Source organism: Populus trichocarpa, chromosome 14 (genome assembly GCF_000002775.5).
Source record: "Populus trichocarpa isolate Nisqually-1 chromosome 14, P.trichocarpa_v4.1, whole genome shotgun sequence".
NCBI classification, from domain to species: Eukaryota; Viridiplantae; Streptophyta; class Magnoliopsida; order Malpighiales; family Salicaceae; genus Populus; species Populus trichocarpa.
Genome location: NC_037298.2, coordinates 4764817 through 4781780, shown reverse-complemented (window position 1 = coordinate 4781780; position 16964 = coordinate 4764817). Strand labels below are relative to the sequence as shown.

Sequence of the window (16964 nt, the reverse complement as noted above, 5' to 3'; positions counted from 1 at the left end):
TATGGTCAAGTTGGGAGGAAAAAGATACCCTATATAGTAGTCACTACGCCAACTTAAGGTCTCGTAATTTTTATTTATTTTTTTTAAAAAAAAGTTGTGTGGGACCTTGATCTATATAATAGAGATAGACTTGCATAATAATCTGGAAAAAGTTACTTCGCACGCAATTGTTAGACTATCCATTTACACCTACTTATGTATATAAATGTAATTTTAATTAACTTGGCGTTCAAGATTTATGAAGAAAATATTCTAGCTTCGAATCATAAGTAATCTGAGATGTGTTTTTTGAAAACATAGTTATGGTTATTTTTAAAGTATTTTTTATTTGGAAATGTATTAAAATAATATTTTATTTATTTTTTTAAAATTATTTTTAACATCAACGCATCAAAATAATTTAAAAATATTAAAATAATATTAATTTAAAATAAAAACAAATAAATTATTTTAAAAAAAATTTAAAAATATTTTTAAAACGTAAAAACAATCCGAATTAAAATTAAGAGAGGACTGTTTTTGCATCGAACTACAAGCAATTATAAGTCATTTTTACAAATTTCACAATCTAATCATTGAATATCATTACTAATAATAATAATTGTTTACTATTGCATAGTAAAAGAATTATTTGAGAAATATTAAAAAAAGATATTGGATGACCTCTTCAATTTGATTTAAGATTTTTCGCTTAAAAATCATAAATATGTTTGGTAAGCTTACTATAAAACTGAATTAAGATCTTCATCTAATCAAAATAATTTATTTTTTACTTCTAATGTTTTTAAGAAAATTGCTTTGAATCATTTTTGAAATACCAAGATTACTTTAATTTATTTTTGTCTTCAGTTATTTATAAAAAACTAATTAAAAATTAAATTAAAATCATAATGAAAAAATCGTATGAAACGCACTCTTGCTATTATTTATTTATTTTTAATAAGAAAAAACTGCCTCGAGCCCAGGCAGCAAAGTCCCAACATCGAAGCCTCTTCACCGTTTCTCTTTACTAAAACCCAACACAACTCCAGCCTTTAAACCCCACTAACAAACAAACCAGGAAACCCCACCCTCCATGTCCCCTCTCACGCGCCTCTCCGGCCAAAAACACTTCTTCCTCACGCGCCACCTCTCATCCTCCACCGCATCCTCAAAACTGCACGATATTTATTGCTTCAAGCCGCCACCTTCCCTATCCCCTGAAAAACCCCAGACCTCCAACAACAACAACAACAAAAAGAAGCAAAAACCCGAATATCGCCCACCTTCTTCTCTTGAAACCAACAAGAAACCCTTGCGCTCCGACTTACCATTCGATTTCCGTTTTAGTTACACGGAGAGTAGCCCGGATGTGAGGCCCATTGGGCTTAGAGAGCCCAAGTACTCACCTTTTGGGCCGGGCCGGCTAGACCGGACCTGGACTGGAGTTTGTGCACCGGCTGTCGACCTGAAGGTGAAGTCGGTTGATGATGGGGTGGGTGAGGAGGGTCTTGATTTGGAAGAGAAACGAACGGTTATGAGAGAGAAGATTCAAGGGAAGCCATTAACTAAGGCGGAGGGGAAGATTTTGGTGGACAAGTGTCAGAGGAATAAAACTAAGAAGCAAATTAATTTGGGTATGTTTTTCTTTTCTTTTTTTTGCTTTTTAGTTGTTTTTTTTTCGTTTTAAAAAGTATTGATCTTTTTTGGACTTTTAGTGGCGATATTTGTGTTTCGGGTTTTGGGGGTTTGAGGGTTTCGACCTGTATGTGGCTGTTTTTGGTGGTTTTGATGAGCGGTGTTTAATTGATTAGTATATGATGGTGTTTTTGGATTGTTTAATTCCACTTGTTAATCTAGTATTTTGGTGGATTTGATATTTACTGCTAGAATGTATTTTTACAATGCTATTAAAATTGACAATACAGTTCCATTTTAGTAAGAAATGGAGTTGAATTCCTTTAAGGTTGTCTGAATGACTATTGCGGGAAAATGTATTCTTGTATACAGCCAAGGTAATGATAACTGACAAGTTCTAAGTAAAGGATATCTCGACCTTCTATTCAACATCTTTTTGTGCGGTTGTTGCTTTGTCGTTAGGGTCCCGTGGTAGAAGTTTGTTCTTTTCACTGTAAATTTAGTTTCTTTAGTTGCTTTGTGGGTTTAATGTGTGAAGTAGTTCATTGACTAGATGGGTAGCAACTCGGGGGCATTATGAGATGAGAGACTAGTAATTCAATGGCTTAAACTTTTGTGTCAAAAGCATCATCGACTTGATGTCCTCCTAAGACTATTATTCCTGACAAACATGGACTCAAGAACCACAAAGAGGTATTAGAGCTCATTGTTTTCCAATAGCAGCAGTAACTCAACTGTTCTTTTCCTGTTCTTCCATGGCAAATTGAGTGTTGTGGTTCCCATGAATGGGCATGTTGGTGGTTTATCCTTTGGCTGAAAGTGGTTCGTGTGCTTGTGAGCATTGGAATCTTGATGCTTCGCACAGCACTCAAACTACTATAAAGGTTTCTGTTCTAGGAGAAGTGGGGCTCCCTGTGAATTACATTCTCACCTAAAGGGAAGGTCGTTGTCGTAGTGCATTTGAACTAATATCTTATTGACAAGAAAGAGATTGACGGTCATGCATATGCAATAAACATAATTAGGTTTGGACTTTTGGATGAAAGGTGGTGTGAGATTTCTTCATTAACCTCACTTGGAATGTAGAACAGGGACAACCAAATTTGCTACTGGACCACAACAAGATGGTTCTGACATTTTTATTTAAAAAGATGCATTTGACCATTGTCACATCAGCAATATAATTATGAGGAAAAAAAGAACATGGGTTATGAGTGTAAAATAATCCAAATCATCTCTTAGCCTTTCAATCACTCCACCAGGGAAAAAAAATTAGAGTAGTATCTTTCATGGAAATTTCCTTCTTTTTTACTAATTCAGGCCTGTTGTGTGGCTTTCTTGCTTGTTCTTTTGTAGGAAGAGATGGTTTAACTCACAACATGCTGAATGATATTCATAATCACTGGAAACATGATGAAGCAGTCAGAGTTAAGTGTATGGGTGTTCCAACTGTTGACATGAAAAACGTCTGCACCCAGCTTGAGGTATCTTTTTTGCTCTAATTTGGTGACATTGCCCCTCTATATCTCTAGACAATTTCCCTAGCAATTGTTTTCTTTTTTTCCTTTTTTGTTGATTTCTTAAAATTGCTTCTTGTTCTTTTGCTTTTCATAGCTTTATGCAACATGGTTTCTATACCCATTATGTGAATTGAACGTATTATATGCATGAGTATCTACAGTACAATGTTCCTTGCAAGAAAAGTTTCACACCACTTTATGTGTCTGTCACAGGATAAAACCTTTGGGAAGATCATTCATAGACATTGTGGTCTACTTGTGTTGTATAGAGGCAGGAACTATCATCCCAGGAACAGGCCCGTGATTCCATTGATGCTGTGGAAACCTCATGAGCCTGTATATCCCAGGTTGATCAAAACCACTATCGATGGCCTAAGCATCGAGGAGACAAAGGAAATGAGAAAGAGAGGACTTGCAGTTCCAGCTTTAACAAAACTTTGTAATTGCTCTGCCCTCTTCTGATTTATAATACTTGTACAGCATCTGTGTAGTAACTAACTTGGAAGTTGCAACTGCAGCCAGAAATGGCTATTTTGGTAGCCTGGTACCCATGGTCAGAGATGCTTTTCTCGTCAGTGAGCTTGTTCGAATAGACTGCCAGGGCCTTGACAGGAGTGATTCCAAGAAAATAGGCTGCAAACTTAGGGTAAAGAATTTCATTTAGTTATTTGCTTGGGGTTGGCATCTAAAGCTAAGTTTTATCTTTAGATTCTTATATTGATGATTTCTTGTATGTTTGCTTCTTTAACTACACAAAAAGGGTTAGGAATTTCATCTAGGTATTTGTTAGATGGATTTCTTTACTTTCTTTTCTTTTTCTGGAAGGACTTTCTTGCTGAGCATTTCTTTCTATTCTCTGATGTTTCACCCCATTTTATATGGGAGATTGAACTGGCATTTTGAGAGGGAGCACACAATATTGATGTTATAGAGTCCAGAAACCTGTAAACAACTGATGGCAATGATTATATGAGAGAAAATGTTTAGTGCCATGTTCAATTATATGAGAGTAAAATTGTTTAGTGCTGTGTTAAATTATGCTGAAATACTCTCTTTCAGTAGTGCTATTCATTGAGTTGATTTATTCGAAACCAGCTCGCAGACCACCATGTAGAGGGTATCACAACTCCACTACACAATTTCTTAATGGAACGATATTGGGAGATAGTTAAATCAAAACTATTATCTCATCCATTGAATTATCTATATTTTTTTGTCTGTTCATTCAGCTATTAATTTTCTGCTGTAATTCTATTAACAGAAAGCAGGATGGTGGGTCACACAGTTGTCAAACCACAATGACTTTACATTGTCAATACATGGCTAATATCATTGTCAATGCCATGACTGTAAATTCTATTACATCTTGAAGGATTAAGCAATGCATAAAATTATTTCCATTACTAAAGTTTCCAGGCCTTCAAGCTTGCACTTTCATAGAACATGTGAACTTGGCTTTGGTAGTTTTTACTTCATTTCTTGTTATCTTGCTGTTATGATGTATGTTCTGATGGTAAACTAGCCTGAAAATTTCACTTTCAATAGTTTTCTCCTTCGTATTTTTAATTGTTTTTGTTGTCACAGGACCTGGTTCCTTGTATCCTTGTAACATTTGACAAGGAGCAGATTGTGGTATGGAGGGGGAAGGACTATAAGCCTCCAGAAGATGAGGATGGACAGTTCTTTGCTGATCGACAACCTTTTGATGATCCACAGAGCGATATGGATTGTATCAAAGAGAAACTTAGCTCAGATGAAACCAGATTTCAGCAAGAGTAACCACTCTGCCAGTTCTGAGTAGTTCCTTGCTGCATAATTATATCTCCAACTTGCATTTCTTCTTGGACTTGTGCTTGTGCCTGTGCTCTCCGATCTGTAATATTAAGAATTTGAGCACGGGAAAGAGACCTTAACAATGATATTATCATTTGACAGCAATGAGTAGCGGCAATGGTGCACTGTGTACATTGTACGGGTTGACAATTAAATTACTGTGACCACTCTCTTCCCCCGATGTCCAAACCTCCACAGGAAGTGGGAGTAGTTTAAGATTAAGGTTAGGTTGTGTGCGCATCAGATGGATTTGGCAGGCCGATTATCGTACAGATATCACTGTCATGTGAGTATCTCAGGCTATTTTTCTAACAGTTGATATTTCAGAGTTTTGGAGCAGAAGATGCTAGTGGTGTGCGCAGGACCATTACCGAGGACTGAAAAGGAGTCTTGTAAATCTAGATCCGAAAAAGAATGTTTACTTTTTATTTGATTTTTTTTTTCTATTTCATATTGTTGAACTTTTATCGGGGAAATCGTCGGTGGATGCGCCTTTTCCGCTTGATGGGCTGCAGACTTTTCATGTGCAGAATACTATCTTCATCTTTGAAGCTATAAAAAGTTTGCTGAGCTGTAAGGAGTCGTGCTGATGCTCAGTGGAACCTCAGATTTGGAAATTGGAATCCTCAAATTCTCAAGTGAAGATACAGAAGCTGCTCGCGCTGTCCCTCAACTAGACCAACATATGCTCATGGCACTTGGCAGTGTCAGCACTCAGCGAGTTTGTCTCTAAATTATTACTCTTATTTTTGTTTTTGTTTTTTTATCAAATATTCATTAATATTGTACATGCCTTCGTTGCATGTCAAGCAATGAACATTATATACTCTACAAATAAATTTTACCCTTTTAAATTCGTATGGTGAAAACATAAATTATGGTATTAAACTTGAAATGGGGTGGATTAGGATGAAACCGGATCGTGACCATCCAGTTGACGAAGGATAAACAAACAAACTGATTGCTTGCAGCCAAGAACATTCACCTCTGTGATGTCCATTAGACTTGCTCTTTGGGTCTCCTTTTGTTGGCTAGCTATTCAATATTTTATGATCGTCTCTCATGATCTCTTCAATATTGCCACCTGTGGGCCGTGACTTTCCTGCAGAAGCCAAGCTTTTGGCACTTCCGTTCCTGATGCCTTCTAGCGCTGTGAGTTGTGATTCAGAAAGTTAGATTGGACGTGGCTTTTCTTGCCGACTTTCCTTTGAAAATTAAGACATTTTTTATATATATAAAAAAATTGGAAACCAGCACAGGTATAAAAAGAAATAGCACGGGTGGCTAAAAATCTTAGTTTTCAAGTGCCGTACTTTAAAATTAGGAGATAAAAAAAAAATTCTGAATTTCATCAAAACTATATGATAATGACAATTTTAATATAACTAGAAAAATAAATTCATAATCATCAAGACAGTTTATTAATGGTGGTTGATGTAAACCACATAGGTTGTTCAAAAATGACAGGTGAATGTGATGACATGTGGATTTGTTTTATGGTAGTGGTTTTTTTATTATTTTTTATTTTTTATTTTTTAAAAAATTATTTTTAATATTAACATATAAAAACGACCTAAAAATATAAAAAAAAATAATTTTAAATAAAAAATTAATTTTTAAAAAATATTATTTGTAACGTATTCTCAAAGCTTTTTAATATACTATTTAATTGACAAAGTAAAACTGGTGTGATTTTTTAGTCTCAATGCAGATATTTTATTTTTTATCAAATAGAAAAAATATCTTAGCAGGTAAAAGCTGTTATAATAAATAAAATAAAATAATTACATATGAGATAGGTAATATACTAATCCAGTTTATTTTATTAAGAAATAAAATTTTACTTGCGAAGAAATGGATTGAAGGTTCACACGATAATATCTGATAATTCTATTTTAAAAACAATTTATATTCCGACAAGTATTTCCAGACAATAACTTATTTATCCTATAAAAGCCCAGAAAACTTGGTAAATAGAATTTGGTCTTGTAAGAACAAAATAATAATAATGAAGTCCCCACATGAGAAGAACGTGATAGATAACATCGAAAACACTCAATTCATCTAGTTTCCTCTCTGTCTCCTCACTTTCTTGGGAACCAAACAAATAAAGTAACAATCCACCTGTGTGTCCTTCCTTTCTCCTCCGATTAGCAAATAAAAATTAAAAAAATCCTTCCCTCCAAACCCCGCACCAGCCATCAACAATGGCAAACCATGATCTCGAATCCCCTCTCCTCTCCTCCCAGCCGTCAGATCCTCCACATATAATCCTTAACGTTCATGACTCTGACTCCTCCATCCAACAATCCAACAACCACAAACCGAATCCTAATACTTCTTCTCGCAACCCATTTGAATTTATCGGGTCAGATGGGTTGTCCGTACCCGCACCATCAACATTGGATCCGTTTAGAAACGATACGCCTGATATTGAGGGATTATATGAACTGATCAAGATTGTGATTTGCTTGCCAATTGCAATAGTAAGATTGGTGCTTTTTGGGGTTTGTTTGGCTACAGGGTATGTTGCAACGAAGATCGCATTACTAGGATGGAGGGATAAGCATAATCCTATGCCCAAGTGGAGGTCTAGGTTAATGTGGCTCACTAGGGGGTGTACTCGCTGTATTTTATTCTCCTTTGGGTATGCTAAATTTCTCCTTTTTTATCTGTAAAGTTTGAAACTGTATGGTCTATTTGATTGTTTAAAGAATTGGTTTTGTGTGTTTGATTAGGATATGCTGTTTTGCGGTTTTTTTGGTTGGGGGGCGGGGGGCGGGGGAGGTTTGTTGAATTAATTTTTATCATGTTTTTAATATTTATATGTTTCTTGTTGAAGCTCAAAACTTTATGGTCTGTTTGGTTGTTGGATATAAAGAATTTATTTTTTACTTGCTTAACGGGGTTTTGATTTTGTGGTTTTTACTTGAAGGAAATAAAAATGACTTTATATTTTAAAGAATTGATTTGTATATACTTATTTGAAGGTAATCGATGTGATTGTTTTTTTGGATGGTTGGTGTTGCAGTTATCATTGGATCAAAAGAAAAGGAAAGCTTGCTCCGAGAGAAATTGCACCGATTGTTGTGTCTAATCATGTATCATATATCGATCCAATTTTTTATTTTTTTGAATTCTTCCCAACAATTGTTGCGGCAGAGTCACACGATTCTATGCCCTTTGTTGGAACTATTATTAGAGCAATGCAGGTAATCTGATTATATACCATCACATTAGGTGCAGTTGACAGTTTTTCATCTTCTTGTTTTTTCCCTCTAAATTTGGTTTTAATTATCACTTTCCTCATTGTGCTATGTTTGCAGGTGATCTATGTCAATAGATTTTCACCATCATCAAGGAAGCTTGCTGTTAATGAAATAAAGGTATAAAGTTCCTGTAATGTTTACTAATTTTATGCTTCTTTGAATTGCATTAATAAAATCCCTGCAGTATAGCGTTCAGTGACTTGCACAAATTGTGTAATGCTCAGATTCATTAAACTGTACCTAATTTGTGAATGCCCTCTTCTGTTTTGGATGTCTTACATGTATCTTCACTAGTCTCAATAGAGCTTAAAAATACCCTTCAACAGTTCTATAAATTGGGAAATCCAGTAGTGATATTATGTTTAGTTTGCAAAATACATCTAAATAATTTATATCAAGTTATAAGCTATTTGATACAGAAATGTGCTTTCAAGGATCTGAATGCAGAGAAAGGCTTCGTGTGGTAGATTTCCTCGAGTTCTTTTGTTTCCCGAGGGAACAACAACTAATGGAAAGGTTCTCATTTCATTCCAACTTGGAGCGTTCATCCCTGGTTATGCAGTTCAACCAGTAATTGTTCGCTATCCCCATGTTCACTTTGATCAATCTTGGTAGGGTTTTGTTCATACATTGAATTCCTTATTGTCTGTAATGGTGTTTAATCTACCTTACTTATCATGGTTGCTGTGTTTGCTAGGGGGAATGTTTCTCTGGGAATGCTCATGTTTAGAATGTTCACACAGTTTCACAATTTTATGGAGGTGTGCTTTCTTGTTGCCTGTTAAATATGATCCTGGGTTACCATGTAATATGGTGATTTAAAATAACTTGTAATAATTTATTCTTAATTGAACAGGTAGAATATCTACCGATTGTTTCCCCCCTTGATAACTGCAAAGAAAATCCTTCCCATTTTGCCAAGAGGGTAAGTGATTGATTTTAATTCGTTTACTTTCAGTTCTTTGATCTATTAGCCTTTTTTTTCTCTTTACATGCACATGCAAATGCTCAATATACTGCTGCCCATTATGGATCTTTGTTGATATAGTCCTCTTATATGCTTCTCCATTCCTCTGATGGTTGTTAGTACTGATACATTGATGAATATGAATCTATGCAGACTAGCCATGCCATTGCATCTGCTCTCAATGTTGTTCAAACTAATCACTCGTATGGCGACTTGATGCTTCTCATGAAAGCATCTGAGTTGAAGCAGGTATAACATTTCTTTGCCAGAATCTGCCTTTCAAATTTATCTTGCTCCTATGTTTGCGCCACATTGTGAAGTAGTTGATTGGTGTGTTTAGAGAATGAACATGAGAGTAATGATACAAGGTTGACTTCAGAATATCTGATTTTGCCTTGTTGTTTCCAAACTTAACATGCGCAGTGGTTTTAAGCATGAAGTTCTAAGCTTACACCTCATAAGTCATAACTTCCTTATGTGGTGATTAGAAATGAAACAAATTAGAAAGAAATATGGGTGTTGATCCTATAGCCTTACCTTGAGTTCCTGACACTGAGAGACTGGACGTCTTAAATCCTTTGCTACAGTTGAGCTCAACTGGATATTTTTTTCCTATCATTTATTGGCAACCATGGCTGTGCTGCTGGGTGTCCAAACAAGCATTACATCATACCAGATCTATGTTTCTCTTGTGTCTATAATGTGTATTCTGATTAATTTGTTTGCTACAATCAGAAGTTGACATTGCTGTCAGAGGAAGTAAAGGGTTGTGGAGTTTGCACTTATATTTATGATATTGTTTTACAGGAGAAGCCCTCAAGTTATATGGTTGAAATGGCGAAGGTGGAATCAGTAAGTATTTTGATTCAAATACCTTAAAGTTGAGTTTACTGTTAATTAAGGAAATTGAACCAATCCATATATCTGATCCTGGCAAATGGATGGATTACTTTTTTGGGGTGTTTTTCCCTTTGGTTGAATGGTGCAAAATCTTAATAATTTGTTTTTTGTCTATGATTAAACGATCATGTTTCTAATTTTCTTCCTCATCAACTGTAGCAAGACAACTGTGGGTGTTTGTATCGGATAAGCTGGTAAAGTCACCTGTGGTTTTGATACTAAAAACTCTTTCTCGCCTCAAGTTGGGGTTTCCAGGACAGGGTAGTACCTGCATAGATATAACACAGTAGCAAATTCATTTCCATATAGAGGTCTTACAGTAGTCTAGAAGTTATTGACTATGCAGGATAAATTTTCTTGAAGATTGTCGGGGAAAAAGAAAGACTAAATGATTCTTGTATTTCATGGTTAGGATTGCATTGTAAGAGCTAAATTGTGTGTTTGAGAGATAGAGACAGCTTGGTGGCTGCTTTTTTACTTTGAAAGTAGCACATGCACTATTCAGATAAATTGTTCTTGGCCATGTTTCTGGAAACATGAGTCTTTGCAAATAGGACTTGCTAGTATTTGTGTATTGTCACTTCATTCTAATGTATCATTTAAAAAAAAAAAACCATTGAGTCGCTGCAATGCACGAGTAAAAAATTAAGTCATGTAGCTTTTGAAAAAGGCCTTGCATCCTTAATACTTTCTATTTATAGCTTATCTTACTATATTTTTTAATGAGGTGGTTATTTTGTTCTCCAGTTATTTCATATAAACAGCTTAGAAGCAGTGAACTTTCTGGACAAGTTTCTGTCTATGAACCCAGATGCCAGGTATTAAGTTTTCTGAACTGAGGAATTTATTGCTTGATCTAGCTTTTGCTTGAAGTATACTATCTTGTACTTGAATTTAATGGCAACTATCTAGTTATGGACCACTGAAATGGGATCAAGGGAGGAAAATTTTGAGGACAGTTGTGCCCTTTAGCATTCAACTACTCTGACTGCTCAATTCCCTGGCAAGTTTCCTCTGGTGGGATTCTTGCATCTCTTAAACTCACTGGAAAAACTGAAGATTGTCAAGTTCTCTTTAACTGTAGTGTTGCATGCTTGGATGCCGTGTTTGAATTGTGTGCCAGACATAGCATTCCTGCTTCCCTGTGTTTTTTTTTCCGTACTGGTTCTACTTTTTTTAAGAAATTCTTGTGGTGATTGCTATTTTCATTTTTCTCTATTAGGATGATTATTGTTTTTTATTTGATTTTGATAAATGGCATTGTAACTAGGCCTCTCTTCTTATCTATCTCTCAATTCTGGTCATACTACAAGTCTGCAACTTATTGCAAGGTTATACTTGATATGTTGTCCACAACTATGGGTTCATTATTTTTCTACATCCCATTTTATGTTGTTCATAAACTATGTTTATTCTTCTTTTTTATTGCTGATTGCTATGCTTAGCATTATAATAGTTTGATGATGCGTCTAAATTTTTAAATGAAAACACTGAAGCTCTTATCATTCATGACTATGATCATTGAAGTCCATTGGTCTTTTCTTTCTGCAATAGTGAATGCAAATATATGTTCTGAATCTCTCTTTCTTTCCACAGTGGTCGTGTTAAATTCAATGACTTTTTGAGGGCTTTCAGACTGAGGACTTGCACACTTTCAGAAGAGGTTAGTTATCCCAAAAGGCAGATTTTTGTGCAAGGCACTTCAATTAAAAAATTGTGATCTAATATTTGAATTATTGTTCTCACTCGTGCCTTTCTAGTTTATCTTTCTTGACTGGGTCATGTAAACAATTTAAAGATTATTATTATATTGTGTAATGGAAATTGGCCAAAGCAGCAAGGCAGTGCCATTTCCTTGTAAGGATGTATTTATGACACAATAGATTACCATACTTGGTATAAAATGGTTACCCTGTCTTTATATGGGGTGATGGAATAAGCTTCAGTTCTTGAATAGATTAACACTGGTGTGTGCATTTCATCTTTTAGTGGACTTAGTTTTCTGTAAGAGCGTTTATTAACTTTGTAAACCATGTGATTAAAAATGTTTACAATTTTTTGAGGACATGGTACAAATATAGATTATGATACAGAGACCTTGGGAAGCCGCCTTTTTATCTGACTATGGCAGAAATAGCTGCATCAGTTTCTGGCATGAATTGAAGTCATTAACAAAGAAACATTATAATTATTTATGCTATATGATATTTTTTGAATGCTTTTGAAAAGTTCTGCTTCCTTAGGAAATTTAAAGAACGCAATTTATAATGTAACAGACTGCAGATGCTGAGTTTTAAACTATTGTCATGTCTGTGGAATTGCACTTTCTTGAGTAATAATTAAGTAGTGATGGAATGCAGTTATTTGGGTTCCTTGATGTAGAGAAGAATGGATCGATTACATTCAAGCAGGTAAAGTTTCCCTCATTCGTTTTTATCTTTGCTGTGGATGCAGTTCACACCTTTTTGAGTTTATAGTTAAATTATCATTTGAATGTGTATTGCAACCAATTTATGATCATAGAGACCTGAGCATCTGCAAGTTGTGTGCCCATATCAATGAATGTTTTCTAACCTTTTCTGGTAGAATGGAATCTATGACACATTAGGCAAATTCAGTCCTAAACTCTCTTTTTTTTCCTTAACTTGGAGATATGCGAAGTTTTAGTTACAGCGTGGTTGGCAATTCGTTTTCATAAGACCATGATATTAAAGTGGTCAACAACTAACTTCTAATGGATCCTTAAATACTCTTAACCTCATCCACTAGGCTCACTGGAGTGTCACTGCATTTTGGTGGTGCATAATGTTGGTCTCTTCAGAAAAGATGCAAAACAACAATGACTAGTCTTTTCCCTGCTGTGAACTCAATGTGAAAAGGGTCCCGACTAACATAACCTCTGGCTGCTGTTTATCCCAATGTCATAAAGGGTCCAAATATATTTTTTATTATTTTTGCTAGAGTTATTTCTTGTATTCATTGAATTACCAAATACTTGATCCAAGAGCGACATTGGTGCAATCCAAATGTTCGATCCTCTCCTTCCTTTTGTTTCTTCCTTGGTATTATTTCAAGAAATAATACAGAGTGCTGATAGTTGATTCAAGAGTAAAGTTGATGGATATTTAGCAGATAACTCAATGCTTTTATACAATCTATAAGAAAACGCCAAAAATGGGCTATGGGAAGAACATATATGTGCTATACAAATGGAAAAGAAACTTATTTTAGACTTCTACAATGATTGGCAGGAATGGCTGCAATTATTGATATCACGGTGACTCTGTTTGCTAACAGATTTTGGCCCAGAGTGATCATGTAAAACTGTGTTTTATTCACTGTCTCATGATATGCAGCTGTACTTGATCATATTGTTTGTTGTTCACAGTTCTTGTATGGATCAGCCCATGTCATGAAGCGACCACTATTCCACCAATCCTGTGAACTAGCTTTTGCTCAATGCGACACTAGAGGACATAATCAAATTTCAGAACAAGAAGTATATTGTTCTTCCCTTTACCTATTAATTTCCCCCTTGTTTTTTATTCAGGAGAATCCTTGCTCACTTTCTTGGTTTCTGTTGTATTTTGATTAGTTGGGAGAAACCATTAGACATGCAATCCCAGACTTCGATGAGGATGAGGTAATTTACTGCAGTCTAATTCATTGTTAATGGAGAGTTATTCATGACAAAACGTTTACTCCCTGTTTACTTTCAGATCCATGAGCTCTTCAGTATATTTGATATGGATGGTGATGGGAGCGTCAGCAAGGATAATTTTCTTTATTGTCTAAGACAGAACCCTTTGCTGATAGCACTTTTTAAACCTTGTCTGGTGCACAAGGACTCGTCACAAGTTGGTCAGGGGATCCTGGAGGAGATCGTATGATGCATGTGTTTCAGGCTTCATGCTGGGTTGTCTCATGTCGTGTATAACCCGTACCCCTTGATGGCTTGGTTTTGTTCTGAGGAGAATTTCAGGGTTAGTAGGGGTGAGAGGGGCGGGGGCTATTTTTAACCCTGCCGCTCTACACTGTGGCTCATGAGAATTTTGAGTAGCCATAAAGGTTCCTCCGTTGTCTCCGTTGTATTTTGTAGTAAAACTTAGATGTGTGTAAGGTGGATGATGTTATTTTTTAAAGTATTTTTTGTTTGAAAAATATTAAAATAATATTTTTTATATATTTTTTAAAATTTATTTTTGATATTTATAAAAACATGCCAAATAGAATCTAAATGATGACACGAACTTCCAAATGAAAATCTTACTAGAGTTGCCATACATTAACTGTAGCTGATATAGTTTGAGGAATATTGGGTACTTTGTTTTCCAAAAAAAAAAAAAAAAATTCTGCAAAGTAGCACAAAAAAAAATCTGTTCAAAACTTATTTAAGAAATTATACAGTTAGTGAGTCAAAGATGATGAATCTTAAAAATTTTGGCAATAATAACAGTACTCTACTACTATTAATTAACTCAAATATTCAAAACTTAAAAATAGTTTTTAAATTTATCTATGCCAATTTATCTTAAGAGAGTAGCAATCTGTGACTAGTTAAATTATATTATTTCTTTAAATAAATTTTGAATTGTGTTTTTTTTTTCTAGGGTGCTATTATTAAAAAAAAAAAAAAAACCCTCCAAAGAAAATAATAGGATTAACGTTTAAGTTGTCTATTGTTCTTGGATTTGTAGGTAGAACAACTGAAGATAGCAATCAAAAGCGATGGTGACATGCTAGAGCTTTGAGTTATTGCTGTGTTCTAATGATGAAGATGTAGGAAAACGAACTCCCTTCTGCTGTCTGGAGCTGGGCTTCCTCTCCCTGTAAGAACAAGCAACATCTTATCTGGGTTGTTGCTAGTGGCCACTTCATCGACCCATTAGTGGGTGGATTTGAGGCATAAAAAGGATTTTTTAATAAAAAAAAAAAAAAGGAAAAAAAGAAAGGACTAAGGAGGGACATCATCACGTGAAAAGCAAGGAGCTTGCCACCCATTATAGAGTGTGGGGCACTCTTGCATCTAAGAATATATGATCCTGAGGTTGTTCTGGTGATGAGCATTGGCCATTACATAAAGCTTCGACAAGCCCTTTTAGCTGCCTGTTATTTTCATTCACGTGATCCTGTTGGCTTCTTCTTCATGACACGGTTGAGCCATTGGCCCCCCCTCCCCCGGTGGCGAGGATTTGCCATTATCTTTTATGAGAACCGCCTCCTTCCATGTGTCGTTCTTGCCAGCCTCCTTAGGATTTCCACATGTTATGATTTCTTTTTAAAGAAATCAAACTGAAATATCTTTTTATTTATTTAACTGATATTGTTTCTCTCTCAAATAGAAGCGGGCTGAATTTACTTCGGTACTAATCTGTAGTAGTTGGGTATTAAAGGCATAATACTCAATCAAAAGTTTTTAAATAGTTTGTCTTTTCATATGTACTTTTGAGAAAATTTTAAGTGTTCAATATTCTATTAGTCATTTTATAAATTTTATTTAAAAAAACAAATACAAAAGAAAAAAATATATAAAATCAATTACCCATTAAAAATAATAAGAATATCTTCATGAAATATCTTAGAAATGTCACTAATTATTCCCTGAATATAATAAAAAATCACTATGTGGTCTTGGAATATTTAAAATCTGTATCATGAGCATTCAAACTGAAATCTTTAAATGGGACGAAAACGAGTGAAAATCAAGAAGTTGGAGGTGTCCATCTCTAATGCATAGCTGAAGATCCTTTGTAAGAAAACACAGCTCAATAGGTTTGATAGACTTTTCCACGGTTGACGATGGATGGAGTTATTATTGGGGTGTTGTCACTTGCAAAATTAACAAAATTCCATGCGTGGACAAAATTTCATGGAGCAAATTTTTTAATTTCAAGTTCTTATCACCGGGTCACCACCTAGATAGTTACCGGGTCACCACCTAGATAGTTAGCTTGCCTTCGTAATTTTAACTCTTAGTTTTAGCTTTGTAGGTTTATATACAATCAATTCATGAAATCCCATGGAATCATGGATATTGACCGCAAAAAAACAACATTTTTATTTTTATTTTTTATTTCAAAACAGTAAAAAACAACATTTTGATTGACCATGATATAGACCAGTAAATAGAGATATCGTGAGGGCATTTTACGAATGATTGGATGCGATGTAATTTACTGTTTCGTGTACCAAACCAATATAACAAGGGAAAATAGTTGTTCAGTTAAAAATTTATAGACAAAATAGATTGTGTACACTCTGAACCGTCTGGGTTGCTAGATGTTTGGACCATGTTCAAACAGCCCGAAAATTACCCTCTTTTTTTATTCCCCCAACACACATATACGAGCATAAATTAGGCAATTAGCAGAATAAACATAGGAAATTTATGGAATAGTATTGGTTAAAAGAGATTTGGCGACATAGCACACTGTCACCTTGTCTTGCTTTATAAACACAACAAAGTAAAAGTGTGCTATCATTTAGCTCAACCGGTTCATAATTGTCAGTAAAATCGGTCAGTCGATTCCAAAAACAATAAGAAAAATCTCAAAACTAGAGAGCCTCAATGAGATTTTTTATATCTAAAGATCTAACGGTCTGCGTAGCAGTGTAATTGTTGTTATAAGAAAAACAGCATCCAGAAACTCTTATAAAAATTTGAGTGCGATCCAACGGTTGAATCAAAAGTAATGGCTCTTTTTGATTCGTTATTCTGGTATGACGCTCCTTGACCTTCTTTTTAGCCTAGACTTGTCTCATTGATCCATAAACGCATCTGCTAGGTTTTTCGCTTAATCTATTTGGGGCAGATCCTCATTTAGTTATGACAGACTTACACCTGATTTCTTAGAATCA

At 35.0% G+C, this 16964-nt stretch overlaps 2 protein-coding genes across 4 annotated transcripts; both read left to right on the top strand.

The window, feature by feature from the left end:
• The first annotated feature begins 905 nt into the window (after positions 1-905).
• Positions 906-5824, top strand: LOC7464885 (CRS2-associated factor 1, mitochondrial). 2 transcript variants are annotated; one of them, XR_008057334.1, is made up of 6 exons: positions 906-1616; positions 2974-3101; positions 3351-3576; positions 3656-3783; positions 4722-5193; positions 5298-5824. XR_008057334.1 is itself a non-coding variant. In XM_024585801.2 (5 exons), the coding sequence occupies exons 1-5, from the start codon at positions 1076-1078 to the stop codon at positions 4914-4916; spliced, it is 1218 nt and encodes a 405-aa protein (XP_024441569.1). In that variant the 5' UTR covers positions 906-1075; the 3' UTR covers positions 4917-5824. The 2 variants fall into 2 exon arrangements, 1 of the variants encoding a protein (XP_024441569.1); XM_024585801.2 differs by having other exon boundaries at positions 4722-5824.
• Positions 5825-6986: 1162 nt separating this feature from the next.
• LOC7464884 (lysophospholipid acyltransferase LPEAT2) lies at positions 6987-14324 on the top strand. Of its 2 annotated transcripts, XM_002320712.4 has the most exons (14): positions 6990-7617; positions 8002-8182; positions 8297-8356; positions 8687-8850; positions 8937-9000; positions 9096-9164; positions 9360-9455; positions 10014-10058; positions 10854-10924; positions 11703-11769; positions 12467-12517; positions 13495-13605; positions 13702-13749; positions 13826-14324. In XM_002320712.4, exons 1-14 carry the CDS (start codon positions 7178-7180, stop codon positions 13994-13996), a joined length of 1638 nt encoding a protein of 545 aa, XP_002320748.1. In that variant the 5' UTR covers positions 6990-7177; the 3' UTR covers positions 13997-14324. The 2 variants fall into 2 exon arrangements, with proteins under 2 accessions (XP_024441448.1, XP_002320748.1); XM_024585680.2 differs by lacking the exon at positions 12467-12517 and having other exon boundaries at positions 6987-7617.
• Positions 14325-16964: the final 2640 nt, after the last annotated feature.

What these genes read in the sequence shown, in the direction of transcription:
- LOC7464885 (XM_024585801.2), top strand. Translation starts at nt 1,076, where the DNA reads ATGTCCCCTCTCACGCGCCTCTCCGGCCAAAAACACTTCTTCCTCACG. An exon ending in TAAGAAGCAAATTAATTTGG is followed by an intron (nt 1,617 to 2,973) that starts GTATGTTTTTCT and finishes GTTCTTTTGTAG; the next exon opens with GAAGAGATGGTTTAACTCAC. An exon ending in AAATAGGCTGCAAACTTAGG is followed by an intron (nt 3,784 to 4,721) that starts GTAAAGAATTTC and finishes TTGTTGTCACAG; the next exon opens with GACCTGGTTCCTTGTATCCT.
- LOC7464884 (XM_002320712.4), top strand. Translation starts at nt 7,178, where the DNA reads ATGGCAAACCATGATCTCGAATCCCCTCTCCTCTCCTCCCAGCCGTCA. An exon ending in TCTATGAACCCAGATGCCAG is followed by an intron (nt 10,925 to 11,702) that starts GTATTAAGTTTT and finishes TTCTTTCCACAG; the next exon opens with TGGTCGTGTTAAATTCAATG. An exon ending in ATCAAATTTCAGAACAAGAA is followed by an intron (nt 13,606 to 13,701) that starts GTATATTGTTCT and finishes TATTTTGATTAG; the next exon opens with TTGGGAGAAACCATTAGACA.